The 14,339-nt window shown below is 40.3% G+C and overlaps 1 protein-coding gene across 3 annotated transcripts in view; it reads right to left on the reverse strand.

Annotated features, from left to right (window-relative positions):
- Positions 1–2,271, reverse strand: part of LOC102229526 (genetic suppressor element 1-like) — a 53,346-nt gene extending 51,075 nt beyond the window's left edge. For all 3 annotated transcript variants that reach the window (XM_023351497.1, XM_023351492.1, XM_023351475.1), the window contains exon 1: positions 1,651–2,271. In XM_023351497.1, coding sequence (XP_023207265.1) covers positions 1,651–1,687 — 37 coding nt within the window. In that variant the 5' untranslated portion in view covers positions 1,688–2,271. The remainder of the gene's footprint in view (positions 1–1,650) is intronic.
- Between the last annotated feature and the right edge of the window lie 12,068 nt (positions 2,272–14,339).

Genomic DNA, 14,339 nt, shown 5'->3' on the forward strand with positions numbered 1-14,339 from the left:
CACACACGCGGTCCCCCTCACCCTCCACATTGTCAAATGATCACTGAGGAGCGAGCGTGTGGCTGACACAGTCTCCACAGCAACGGCAGTTAGGACCCGGAGGGGGGCTGGGACATCTTCAAATGTGTGAGTGATGAGAGCTCACACACACACGCACACACACACACACACACACACACACACACACAGAGAGAGACTGGCATAAACAGGTGCACATGGCCACACACAAAGGTGCCAGCTTTGACAAGAAACCCATTTACACACTCGCACACAAGTTCATGCACAAGCGCACAACATGAGACCTGGGGAGCTGAAAAAAGGGGGATGAAAGCCAAAGAGGAGGGAGGAAAAGAGGGGAGTGTTGCTCCCTGGTGAGATTTTCTTCTTCTTCTACTTCTTCTTCTTCTTCTTCTCCTTTCGTCCTGTCTCGTTCACATGAGCACAGGCGGCACGCAGAAATATGGAAACAGTGACAAAGCAACACATAATCACCCAGATTCAATCATTTATGAAAGCAGATGTATAATTCAAAAAGCAGCATGAAAGATTCACAAGGCAGAGAGCATTGTTTAATCTGGCCCACGCCCTTTAATTGCCCCCCAACCCTATTAGCCCCCACTTTCCCTTGTCTTCTGGGCTCCTTCCACCACAGACTGGATTTTAATCATTGACCAAAGACAACAAGGAGGTCAGAGATCTGAGTTAGAGTTCAGAAGGAAAACACGTCTGACCTCATGCAGACAGTAATCTGTATAAACCCAGTATCCTTTCCTTTCCTTTCTTTTCCTTTCCTTTCCTTTCCTTTCCTTTCCTTTCCTTTCCTTTCTTTTCCTTTCCTTTCCTTTCCTTTCCTTTCCTTTCCTTTCCTTTCCTTTCCTTTCCTTTCCTTTCCTCTCCTCTCCTCTCCTCTCCTCTCCTCTCCTCTCCTCTCCTCTCCTCTCCTCTCCTCTCCTCTCCTCTCCTCTCCTCTCCTCTCTCTGGCTGCTGTATTTTCGCTGACCTCCCCCTCCTCTTCCTGTTCCTGCTGGTCCTCCCTGCAGCTTAATTCCCACATTCAACTCTCAGACATGTTTAAGAACCTTTTTTCAGGTAACCTCACACCTGCTTCCACTCTGTCACCTGCACATCACACAGTTGTTAACAGTTCACTCCAGACAAAAAAAAAACAAACTCCGCTGCTGTTTGGCAAAAAGCTTTAAAGCAAAAAAAAAAAATGACTGTCTAAGTTTAAATTAACGTCACTTTCTTATAAATAAATAAATACTGACATCAGTCAACCTACAAGTCAAATGCATGTGAATCATGTGAGAAGGAACAGGATTACTTTCTGTATGTTGGATCATTTCCTAAGTTGCAGCACTAAATCATGAGTTTCTTTCTCTATGTTGAAAGTAGCTGAATATTAATTATGAGTCATACTGAGAAAATGAACGTGAATAAAAGTGAAAGTAACATCCGCTGTTAAGTGTTTGCACTTGTTCTTCCTTTGGTGACGATCAAAATGATGGAACAAAAACGTTTGTTTTAAAGGTTAAAAGTGCCCGAGACATGAATCGCATCCAGAAAAGAGGATTTAATTACAAGTAAAATGAACTGCCAGCAGCAATTCTGGTTAAAATGGTCTTACCTGGAAGGTTAAAATGGTCTTACCTGGAAGGTAGAAGTGTGGCGTCTTTAATCCAAACATGATTCCCAGGTTTTTCCTGCGCCGACTCAGAGAGTTCGGGTCACAGGATCGAGCTTTGGTCGACCGGGTTAAAGAGTGTGGAGCGGGTGAAAGTCATCAGACGGTTTCCTGCTCCCCTGTCTGCTCCCTTCAGGCCCTTCAGGAGGTGTGTGTGTGTGTGTGTGTGTTGTTGAGGTGCAGCAGGAGGGAGGTCAGCCCCTCTCTCGCCTCCTCCTCACCTCCTGGAATGAACCCGAGCAGAGAGCGAAGAAGAAAGAGAAGGCGTTCAGATGGAGGGAAGAGAAGAAGGGAAATGAGCTGAGGATGGGTCAGAGTGTGCCATCTTTCTCTGAGGAGACAGCCTGGGAGGGGAGAGGCTCTGAGAGGAGCTGGGAGGGTGACAGGAAGGGTAAAAAAAATAAAATAAAGAGGGAGAGAAAGCAGATAGAAAGAGTCTTCAGACGGCGTCCCTCTCCTCTTTTTTTAAGTCCTGCGCTTTGTAATCCCTTCCTTGTTATTCACTCAGCGGCCTCTTGCTCATTTGCCGTATAATGATCTGTTTTTGTGCTCCTCTGTTCTCTACTCCTGCTTCATCCTCTCTCCTTCGCCTCAGTCCCACCACTGACTGCTCAGATCTGCTAGGAGGAGGAGGAGAAGGAGGGAGGAAGAGGGGGAAGAGGAGGAGAATCATAAGACACATGAGTGAGGGAGAGATGAATGACTTTGTGTTAGTGCACATACAACTCCCTGTGTGTTGGGGTGTGTGTGTGTGAGTGTGTGTGTGTGTGATCTGAAAAAGGAGGAAGGATGATGGAGCTGGTGTGAGTAAAAAGAGAGAGAGAGAGAGAGAGAAGGAAGGAGGAAGAGAGGCGAGAGGGTGTTGATGCACTTCTCATTATCAGTAGATTGGACTTGTGCCTGAGTGACAGCTGATTCATCATGGGAGAGAGAAAGAGAGAGAGAGCGAGAGAGAGGAGGGAGGGGGGTAAACCTGCCCTTAAGCATCTGCTTCTTTCTGATCTCCTCTTTTTCTCATCTTCTAGTCCTGAAAATCTACTCAGATTTGTTCCAAAAGTTCACAGTTCTTAAGTTCCGACCCCCAAAACTGGTCAGAAACACACTCTCTCTTTCTCTCTCTCGGGGCATTTGATCCTCCACGGTGTTTCTGTGGAGCCCTGCTCACTGGTGGCACTGCGTCAGTGCCGCAGAGGCGTTTTGCCTCTTGTGGTTTCCGTCTGTGAGTCCGCGGCAGCCTGAAGGAACCTGGCCCGCTCTATCGCCGTCTCCATCTCCACAGAGGAGCCTTCATTTCTCTCTGTCACTTCCCCTCTCGCACATATGGTGCACACAGCTCTCTCTCTCACTCACTCACTCACTCTCTCTCTGCTCCAGCGCACACATTCACAACAGAGGCATGAATGTGCAAATTATTTTTCCTCCACTTTGTCTTATCTTTTCCTTGTGAGGTGAGTAGGAACATGTGCTTGAGATGAGATTGATTGAAGATCGTGAAAGGAGCTATCAATAACGCTGTTTATCTCTGGAGGATCAATGAGGAGAGCCAGCTGCAGGACGCCATGTACAGAAGCTGCACACTTGTAACCTTTAACATACACAAAGTATTGAGTCATCCCTCACTTCTATTTTGCTTTGAAAGTACCTGATTTTTTTTTCTGAACTTCAAAAATGGTTTTGATCTTAAACTTCCAAAGGGTTTTGAAAGTTTTTTAATCTTTAGCTGCTTTTTCATGGCTTTTCAGCTGAGTTCTTGATCACTTATTGTTTGTTAAGCCAATTAACTTTGACCCATGAATATTTGAAGCATTTAGGAACAACTTGGATACCACATAGACGTTTGTGTTTTTCTAGATTATTTGAATAAATTATATTGTTGTTGTTTCTTTTTTTCAAATCTGCTAAATTAAAAGTAAAATACATAATCTGCAATAGAAAATACAAATGCTGATGATGAACATATTAGAACAGCCTTGTATTTATTCCTACTAATTGCTTATCCTTTTAGTATTTTTGAGTTGAATTGAACTGAATCACACTCATGAACATTACACCTGGTGCATGTGCATCATTACTGAGTGTTGTAAAGGATGTTTGTTCTGTCTAAACCTCAAACATTTAGTTTGATGAGCTCCTAACTTCTAACGCAAGAGGGAAGGCCATACTGAGATCCAAAGTCTGAGGCCTGGAGAAAGACGACAGTAGCAAGCTCGTGAAACTAGAAATGGATCTGACATGATCTCAAATGAACTTAAAATCAGTTGACGGCCAGAAATTAGATTGCAAAATGCTAAAATGTGGTCATAAAAAGCTGAAAATGCCACCATAACACCTACAGCAGCAGGATCTTGCTAATGTTGATGTGCAAGTTGTGACCTTTACGAACAGAAAGATTCTGCGCAAGTTTAATTTCCATCCCTCAAGGAGGAACATTTTGGTCTCTAAGAATAAAAAAATATCACAGCACAACCGAAGTTTTATGTGAGAACAAAGAAAAGTGAAACCAGGAATTCTGGAATAATATTCTTTAGACAGATTTAATTATTTGATAATTCAGTGATTCTTGAGAAGAGGGACAAAGCAGGTCCCACGATAAAGCACAACATTTGAATAAAATGTACACAAAATAATTTTTTTTTCAAATATCTGACTAAACTAACCTGGGCCATGTGAGCACAACAATGTATGTTTTCCTGGTGTTTGCTGAATATTTTATATTTTAAACATTGTAGCAGGTGGATGGTGTCTGTAAAGTCCCTTGTCCTGGAGCAGAACTCAGTACATTACAATAGTTAAAAACAAATAAAGGAATACTAAGATAATATATTATGACAATTAAGTATAAGTAGTCAAATAAATAATAATAAAAGTATCAATACATTTAATTAAAAATCATTTTTATATATTTTCCAACTCAATTGAAATTTGTCCCAAGTTTTTGTCAACGCCGTCAGACATAAAATAATGTTTAAAAAAATCAGGCATTATTGGGGGGCATCAGAACTTCTGAGGACCCCATGACGTCTTCCTTTCTCTTCCTTTGCTAAGCAGCTCTGGTTAGCTTATGTTATTCTTTAGTTTTTTCTTCCGTCTTACTCCTAAGCTGTTTGTCACAACCATGATGTGTCAACACCATAACTGACAATTTACAAACCTTTGATGACATTTTGTGAAATAAAAGCTTAATTTTAGTATATTGTAAAGATTTCATGGACCTGATGAGCTACAATATGGCCTCCTTCAGAATAACATTATATGAACTGAGGTAGTTTGGCATTTCGTCAACTCCGTCAGTTTTTAACTGACAGCCTGACTCTTTCAGTGATAGTGTTGACAAATCTCACATAAATGTGCAGTTAATTCATTTTAAAGTATTTTACATAAATGTCATTACTTCACATGTATCAAGTATTTCTTTTTACTCGCTTGTTTGTCACCACCTTCAGTTCTGTGTCAACTCGGTCATGCACTGTCAACTCTGTCAGATGGACTTTATGTTGTTTTTTTGTCTGTTTGTTTCTTGAGAAGCATTTGTCTGTAAAACTGAGTAAAAATATCACTAATAGGATCATTAAAAAATAATGTTACATTTATTTTTGTCAGATGGTGATGACAAAGTTCTGGGTCAGGTCTATTAAAAATTAAATTTTCAAAAAATTTTGCAACTGGGAGCCTGCACCTTAGCATCTTTACATTTCCAAAACATTATTTGTCATATTTGTATACATAAGCTTGAAGAATAATTTAAAAACATTTTTGGGAAAATTTAAACCCATTTTGTCCCACTTCTCAAGAATCACTGAATTACCAGATAAGCCAAGTACAGCCATCCTGGAAAAAGCTCACACCAGCTAAACTGTGTCATTGTTTGGGGCTGGTTTGCTGCAGCAGGTTCAGAGAAATCGCCATGTTGTCTACTCTGGATCAAACCGTGCTTGAGGAAAGTGAAACATAACATCGACCCAAAACATACCAGAAAATCCACCAAGAACTGGCGGAGAATTAAGTCCTGGACTGAGTCAAACCCCCGATCTTTATGCTTTGAGATGCTGTACAGGGAAACCGGTAGAGGGTTACAAGAAGCGTCTCGCTGAAGTTATTACAACCAGAGAGGTGACACAAGTTATTAGAAGGTAAGTTTTCATCAAATATAAAATACATTTTTGTTGGTATATTTTCCTTAATGAGTACATTTTATTCTCTGAGTGAAATGACAATAAGTATATTTCATTTCCAATAAGTATATTTTGTTTCCAAAGTATATTTCGTTTCCAAGGACAATAGCTCCTAAGCCCAAGACATAGCAGTGACAAGATGTCCACTTTTCTAATTGTTTTAATGTAATAATCTATCACTCATCAGGGTACAATGACTGGACAAAAGTCATAAAAATGTCAAAATAAAACGTTCAGCTCTTTGCCAAGACCCCATTAAATGATTTCCTGGAAATCTGTGTGCTTGGAAAAAACGCAAAACGGGATTAGAGGTAGACGGAAACTTTTGCACGGTACAGTTTACACGCAAACGTGCCAAAGGAAGTTCAGTGGACAGCCAAAGCAGGGCTCTGAGTCAGACTGATGAACAGTTGTGAAACATCTGCCGACCACAAACTGACAGCAAGACCAGACTGGAGCGGAGAGATAAAGAATACTTAAGAAACAGCGGAGCGTGCCGGAAGTGATGGAAGAAAGAGAGTTTGGGTCTTCTTAGAGTTTTAGACTATTTTTAGTCTCTTCTGATCAGATATGGCCAGAGGTAGAGAATCCAAAAATTATACTCAAGTAAAAGTAACACTTTTTACTCAGGTGAAAGAAAAAAGTAAGAAATTACTCGAGAGTAAAAAAGTATTTTTGCAAAAAAGCTACTCAGGTACTGAGTAACTGAGTAACATTAATCATTTAATATTAAAAAATTACAACATCAGACGGATCAGAATGTAAAGTTATGTGGAAATTATATTTTAAAGATCAAAATGAAAATAATTCATATAAATAACATAATTTATGCCTCACTAATCTTACCAAACATGGAGCACCAACGTCTAGTTTTATCAGAACAAGAGTTCAGAGGAACCACAACTAGTTTATAAATTATGGACGACTTATTCTTATTCTTATTAAACATGGGAAACCAATATGTAGTTTTATACTTTTTTTGTTTTGTTAGGTCTAGTTTTATCAGAACAATAATCCAGAGAAACCCCTACTAGTTTATAAATTCAGTTTATTCTTACTGAGCATGGGAACAAATATGTAGTTAGTTTTTTTTCTTTCCTTTGGTTTGTTGTTTTGTTTCCTGTAATCCATGTAAAGCACTTTGAACTGACTTGTTGCTGAAAATATGCAATATAAATAAAATTACCTTACCTCACCTTACCTTAATTGCAAATGAACAGAAACAGGCATAATAAACTATTTTCCAAACCAATTTCTTTCAACTTAAAACTTAAAAAACTTTAACAAAAACAGCAGGTGGGCGTCAGTGTCTGGTGATTTTTTTTTTTTTTTTTTTGGTTAAGCTTGTTCTGTTCACATTGGGGAGAGTTTTAGTCATTTTCATCAAGTTAGAGTAGCAATACTTTAGGAAAAACAAGAAGTAAATTGTAGTAAAAATACTCCTAAATGTAAATATTTTCCAAAAAGTTACTCAAGTAAATGTAACAGTTACTGAAGCAATATCTTCCCAATATGGGAAGATATTGGTATTTTTCTTCCCATTACGTTACCCATCCTAACATACACAAAACTACAGTCACTCGTGTAAACACTCGTGACCTCTGGGTCGAGACAGTCGTGACCTTTTGCTCCCCGAGTGTCACGCTCTGCCGTTCGGAGCACGGCTGGAGAGGTCAAGAGAAAAAGGAGGAGGGGGACGGGGGCCAATAATAACACAGCGCGATCTGTGATGATTACAGACAAAAGCCAATAACGAGTGCCAACCTTTGACCTCACTGCCGTGGAAACGTGAGGGAATGCCTGTCACTGAGGGAGCAGTATAACTCAATCAATCACCAAACCAAGCAGGAGGAAACAGGAGGGGAGGAGGGATAAAAAAAAGAATGTGAAGAGGAAGAAGGAGACAGCTGAGAGATGTGGAGTAGGTTCACCAGTCCTTCTCATTGGGACTCTTGTTCTCCCTTCACACACACACAGAAAGAGAAGAAGCAACACCCCCCATCTTCATCTTTTTCTCTATCATTTGCCTGTCAGACGCCGGCTGCAGCAGAATAGGAGCTGACACCTCGGTCCCAGCAGCAACCAGGGGCTGCCATCAGTACTTAAACATTTTCTCTCTCTGCTCCCTCCCTCTGTTCTCCCCTGTGTCCATGCAGCACACTAACCGCTGACAAGGAGCACAGAGAAGATGACAAATAAATGCAAGAAATGATGACAAAAACCCAGAAAAACCCCTCTCCTCTCATCCTGGCATCATTGCCATCCTCCTGCTTTCTCCCCCTCCCCATCGGAGCCCCAGTGAGGTCGCTGACCCTGAGTGAGTGAGCCTCATTACCCAGTCGCTCTGACTCTGCTCGCACAGCGTGTGAAGGAGGAGCCGACTGGAGGGACTCTTATATATTTGTCATTCCTGAAGTCACTCGAGCTGTTTGAGAGGAGGCATTTAAAGACGCGAGCGAAAAGATTAAAAGAGCGACTCGAGGATTGGAGGAGTGGAGGGTAAAGTGGTGGATGGGGGAGCGAAGAGGCTGTTTTTCACATCGGATCAAAGATAATTGTCAGTGGAAGTCATTATGCACATATTGCACATCTTCTTTTAAACAATCCTCCTCATCACTTCTGTCCTCCTAATCAGCTGTTGTGTGTCTTCCACGCCATCAGGAATATAATTGGACACTGATGGGGTCGTTGTGGCCTCCAGACTGTGAAAAACAAGTTCAAATGCAGCAGGAAGAGCTGCAGGGACATGAAGCTGAATTTATGACACCGTTAGTTTATAAAGAATTATCACCATCACAGAGCTTCCTCCTCGGCTCAGCCACAAATCTTCCCTATTAAGCCCAAAGGAAAAACATCAAAAATACGAACATCCATCCCAATCTAGATGCCGTGTTCAGTTTGAATCCAAAAAGTGGACGTCCAAAAATTCAAGTCTGAAAATTCAGCTGCAGCCAGGGCCGGATTTACGAGGATGTGGGCCCAAGGGGCGGGAAAACGTTTTGGTGCCTTATTCACTACAGAAAATATGCTAAATATGTAAATTACAGTACATTCATATGTAATTCTGGCCAAAAGCTTCATGCAGTTCCCAAGAAAATCTAATAAAACTTCATTATATTTAAATACTTGAATACTGTTTAAATATATAAATATCCAAAAAATTTAATTCATCTAACCTTATAACAGGAAGTGAGTTTTATATATATATAAAAAAACGATCCATGCAAAACCCACAATAGTTAAAAAACATAAGAAATAAAAATAAAATTGAGGCCCAGGCTGCAGCTCTTTTGAAAGCAGTGATATTTAATCTCGTCACAGTTTGTCATGTTACCATAAACTCATAAACTCGTCTGGGACAGTTGTGTCTCCACTGGACTCTCAGGTTCCTGTCCTGATGAGGGACCCTGGAGGCTCCTGTATATGAACTTTCTGAAGGCTGAGGTTGGATCTCCTCTTCAAGCTCCTGCCCTCCCAGAGTTGGTCAAGGTTGACCCATCCTGCCTCTTCCAACTAAAGGAAAACCTCCCCACAGCATGATGCAGCCACCCCCATGATTTATGACATAGTATTTTTCATATTGGCCAAAAGTTGCATTTTCTTCACATCTGAGTAGAACAACCTCATCTGGAAGCAAACTGCAAAATTGCATTGTATGAGTTGAAAATAAGAAAATATTTTCCTTCTCACAAACACACTATATTCCGCTATCAAGTAGAAGTTTAAAGTTCACCTGTTATGTTTCATTGAACAGGTTAGGATAGGTCTATGGGATATACAGAACAGGTTCATTCAACTTTTTCTTTTATTTTAATTCTTAAACGATAAGATTTCAGTCTGCTCAGTTCTGTCTATCCTGAGTTCCTGTTAGAAAGAGCTGTTTTAAGGCCTTTTGTCACTTTAAATCCAAATAAGCTGCTGCTGACCATAATCTCAACATTTACGCTCAACATTTACACTCACAAATGTACTGTATATGGCTGCAAACAGAAGTGTAATTATACAGCTGTACATCTTTGAAAAGCAGAAGTAGAGCTTCCTGCACAACCAACTAGAATGCAGTAAAGGGTTTCTGGATGGTAAGTCAAAGACACACTTGTCTTTTCCAGCAGTCATTTTCCAGGGCATCTAACAATAAAGCCAGCTTACCAAATGTGCTGGAGCTTCTTTTGGGTTGCTAGGTGATGGACTGAGCTCGACTGGTGTTGCTAGGTAACATCAAAGTAGCTGCTGATAGTGACTTTACAATTGGGAGGTTTTTAAAACTTTTCATTTTCCAGACACCAAAAACAAACATGAAGTTATTGCCAGAAAATGTCTGGGTGTGTGTTTTTTTTTAAGTGCTTGGGCCGAAATTAGAAGCAGCAGAAACCCAAATGAAAGTATAAAAACATACAAAATGTGAATTTTGTATATTAGGTCCCTTTTAAAGGTTTGCAAATGCTTTGACTATGACCGTATCTATCTGCACATATGACTTCATATATGCAGGATGAACTCAGAGGGAAACATTTTTGTGTTTCTTCGGGCCCCCAGATTTTTACCACTCAAGATGAACTTTGGGACTCAGGCTCTGCGGTGCCACTCTGGCTGTAAACCTATCCTAAACATGCCATTGATGTGTGTTTACATAGACATCAGAGCATGGCCTGCTGCAGCCCTAAATCAGCGCTCCCGCTGGCTGGGCTGACGGTGTCCCAACACAGCATGGAGAGCAGCGTAAATCAGGACTGTTAATGGGCCCAAGCCACAGGACTTCACTGTACTTGTCCCCCCTCGTCCATCTGTCCGTTTGCAAGTACGAGGCGAGCACACTGACGCACCGAGAATTAGCATGCTGTTGTGACATTCAGACTCTGTATGTGGGAATGGGTTTTATTTCTGATCATGAGCATTGAAATAAAGCAGCAAGTGTTTATAGAGAATATTCATGTCTCTATAGTCGTTATTTCACCGCTCTGGGTCTACATGGTCCCACTTTCACAGCAATGCACTCCCTCAGCTACCAGGAAGAGACCAAACGTCTCCCTGCATATTTCCCGGCCCTGACCTTCTCACTCAGAGGTGACCTCTCACCTCTCTGAACTCAAAATTTGTGTCTGTTCTTTCTGATGCTCTCTGACCTCTGGGGATCATAAATCACTTCCACAGACACCTACTGACTCGAAAACATTTACCTCTGATCTCTCGCTGAAAGAGACGTCTTACATCCAGTCATAATCCGTCACAAGGGGTTAAAAATGTACAATAAGAGCCAACAAGCAAAATATACATTGTTTATCTATAATATATTCAATGAATGATGCCTTACTGCCCGTATAAAATGGGATTTAAGTGATAGTGACACACAGTAGGATATAAATGTGAAGAGATAATACTCTGTTTTAAAATTTTCACATACAAAAAAGGTTAAAAAATTATGGGGTATTCCAACCCTTTTACTCTGAAAAGCCTTAATAAATTCAACCACAATCAACTTCCCCCAGACGTCCTCTACTTGAAAAATATAATCCCCACGTTTGTTATTTAATCTCAGTGTAAATACAGCTGATCTGTGTGGCAGAAAACTGCACATCATCAAGATCAAAGCAGCGGTGGCATCATCATGCTGAGGGAAAATACTAGAACTGGAAAGAAATCCTGTAGCTGGAGATCCATCCATCCATCCTGTTTGCACGACTGTGAAAATCTTTTTGCATTTACTTTATTTTACATTGTTGCATCTATAATTCAAACATTGCCTAAAAATGTCTATTTACTAGTTAAATTTCAATCTGGAATATTGAAATTACAGTTTTGTAGGAATCCTGCTCTGCTTTCCGGTAAGTAGACCCAAATCATGCTAGAAAAAATAGCTCTTAAAGATTTTCATAATTTCCCCCTTTTTAGATGCAAAAATTACTTTAGTTTCAGTTTATTTCTTTTTTTATTATTTAAACACAGTTTTTCTGCAGGCGGCAGAAATCTGGTGTTGTCTCTTGTCAGTCATCTGTCACTTCTTGCGTCGCTGAATTGAACCTCACAGAAAAGTCTGAGTGAGTTTAGACTGCGATGGAGTTTCACCTATGTAGAGATAAACCCCATACTTTCATCTCCCACATCAGTCAAAGGCAGCATTGACTCGGGCAGCTGAATACAAATACACGCCACACTTTTCAGATTTCAGTCAGCTTTAAAAAAATGAAAACCCTTTTCTTTTCATGTTACAATTACGCACTTCTTTGTGTTGATCTATCACATAAAATCAAACTAGAATACATTGATGTTTTGGGGTTGCAACTTACCAAAAAGCAGCTGAAATTCAAGATATACAAACACTGTTGCAAGGCACTGTAACCATATCGTGAGAAATTGTAGTTTTACTGCCAACACACACAAATACGTACCTTTATGTCCACACACACACACACATTACCTGGGGGGTCTGAGCTCCCCCTCTTCAGGCCCTCAACCCACATGCTCATCTCAATTAATCACCCAACAAAACAGATGTCAGGAACAAAGGAGCGATCTGCATCTCCAGCCCTGTGGGGTAAAAAATGGGGGAGGAGAGGAGGAGAGAGGGAAGAATGGAAAAGGGAGGAGGGAAGAAACAGGAAGCAGGAAAAGCAAGTGGCTTCGGATCAGGTAGAAAGGGAAATGTTAGAGGGTTGTGAGCTACTAGACAAGCCAGGCAGCTACTGTACACAATGAGAGGAAACAGCAAAAAAAAAAAAAGGATGAGGGAAAAAAAGAGAAAAAGTCCCATCATAGCAGGGAGAGATGGGGAGCGAGAAAACAACAAAGCCCTGGAGATGAAAGACAGTCTCAAAAACAATGGGTACAAAATAATGCTCGGCAGTGTGCAGAAATAGAGCAAAGATTGAAAACCTGCCAAGATAAAGACAAACCCCCGCTTTTGAACTGTCACTTCGCTGCGATACTGTCAGAAAACAAGCGGCGGTGCTGACAGGTTTCAGCTGCTTTGAAGGAGACAGAATCGTATTTTATTCACAAACACATCTTTTTACGGCTTTCATCACAAAGATCGTAACCTGTTGTTAAAGTGCTGAATTCTTAAATCTTCTGCTAAATTATTGACATCTACATAATGTTCAGACATGGGGGGGAAGCTGGGAAGGGAAAACAAGGAAGGAGAGAGAGAGAGAGGGGTTGGAAAATAAACTTCAACCATTTGATTAAATAAATCAATGTTACAGAGAAAAGAGGAATCAGTCTGCTGAGATATCTGCTTCTTCTTCTTCTTCTCCTTCTTCTTCTACTTCTTTCATCTATCCATTCTGGTGTGTCTGAGTGTGGCGGCTGAAATGCCTTGCTTGCATCAATAACGCACAGATAACAGCCCAGTCGTCAGTCTTTAAGCGCAGCCTTAAATCACATCAGCCCAGAGGGAGGGCAGCAAATAAAGAGAGAGGAGGAGGGATGAGGAGGAAATGCTTAGCACTTACAAGACACATAACAACAGCAACAACACTACGAACGCTCACAATTTACAAGAACACTGCAATTTGTGCAGCACAAACACGAGACTCTGTGATTTAGGTGAGAGTTTCCACACTAAGCAACATGCTGGGAGAAAGGCAAAAAGGAAGAATAAGAGTGGGTGATTGTCTGTTTTACACAGAAGTCATCTGTTCCTTAGGTCCTTTTTGCTTGTGCGAGGGTGTGTGTGTGTGTGTGTGTGTGTGTGTGTTTGCGTGTATGTGTGTGTGTGTGTGATAGCAGTGCACTACTAAGTATTAAAAAAACCTCCAGCCTAAGTGCCAGCCCTTTTAATGGTGCACTTCATCACACAAGCATGAATCAAGCAATAAACAGTTGAGCAATCTTCAGTGTTAGCCACATGATAAAAAAAAAAAAAGTTCAAATTCCTTCAAATATTTTCATGTTTTATTGCAGCAGCAAATCTCGCAAGGTGAAAAACTTATTTTAAAAAAAGCATCCCAAATTGATTTCCTTTGCATTCACATCATGTGGAAAATATCTTATTTTAATAAATATTTGTTCTCTAGCAGAAACGTTGTTAATGGTTCCTGTAGAATAAATACAACTTAAGCAATTTTTGTCAATGATACTTTTCTTGCTTTTCCTATATTTAAGACGTCAGGGATATATCTAAAAGTTGCCTGAAAATACTGAACTCTGGTCTGGTTGTATAAACTACTGATAAAGTTTGTATCAAAAGGTATTAGAAACCCATATATCTCTAATTGTGGGAATTTTCCCTCATTGTATATTTGCTCACATTAAAGGTTTAATTTTTTCAACAATTTTTCTGTGTGAGATCAAGTTGTAATAAAACAGCATTTAATTTTAACATTTTGTTACATGTTTTAATAGAAATAGTGGTCATTGCAGAGCCAAATGTAATCTAGGTATAATATTAGTTAAATGTTTTTGTATTAAAGCTCAAGGCAATAAGAGAAACATTTCTAAATGGTTGAGAAAAAACTGTTAAAGTGTCACAATATAGTAAAGATAAC

The sequence above is a fragment of the Xiphophorus maculatus genome, chromosome 2, assembly GCF_002775205.1.
Source record: "Xiphophorus maculatus strain JP 163 A chromosome 2, X_maculatus-5.0-male, whole genome shotgun sequence".
NCBI classification, from domain to species: domain Eukaryota; kingdom Metazoa; phylum Chordata; class Actinopteri; order Cyprinodontiformes; family Poeciliidae; genus Xiphophorus; species Xiphophorus maculatus.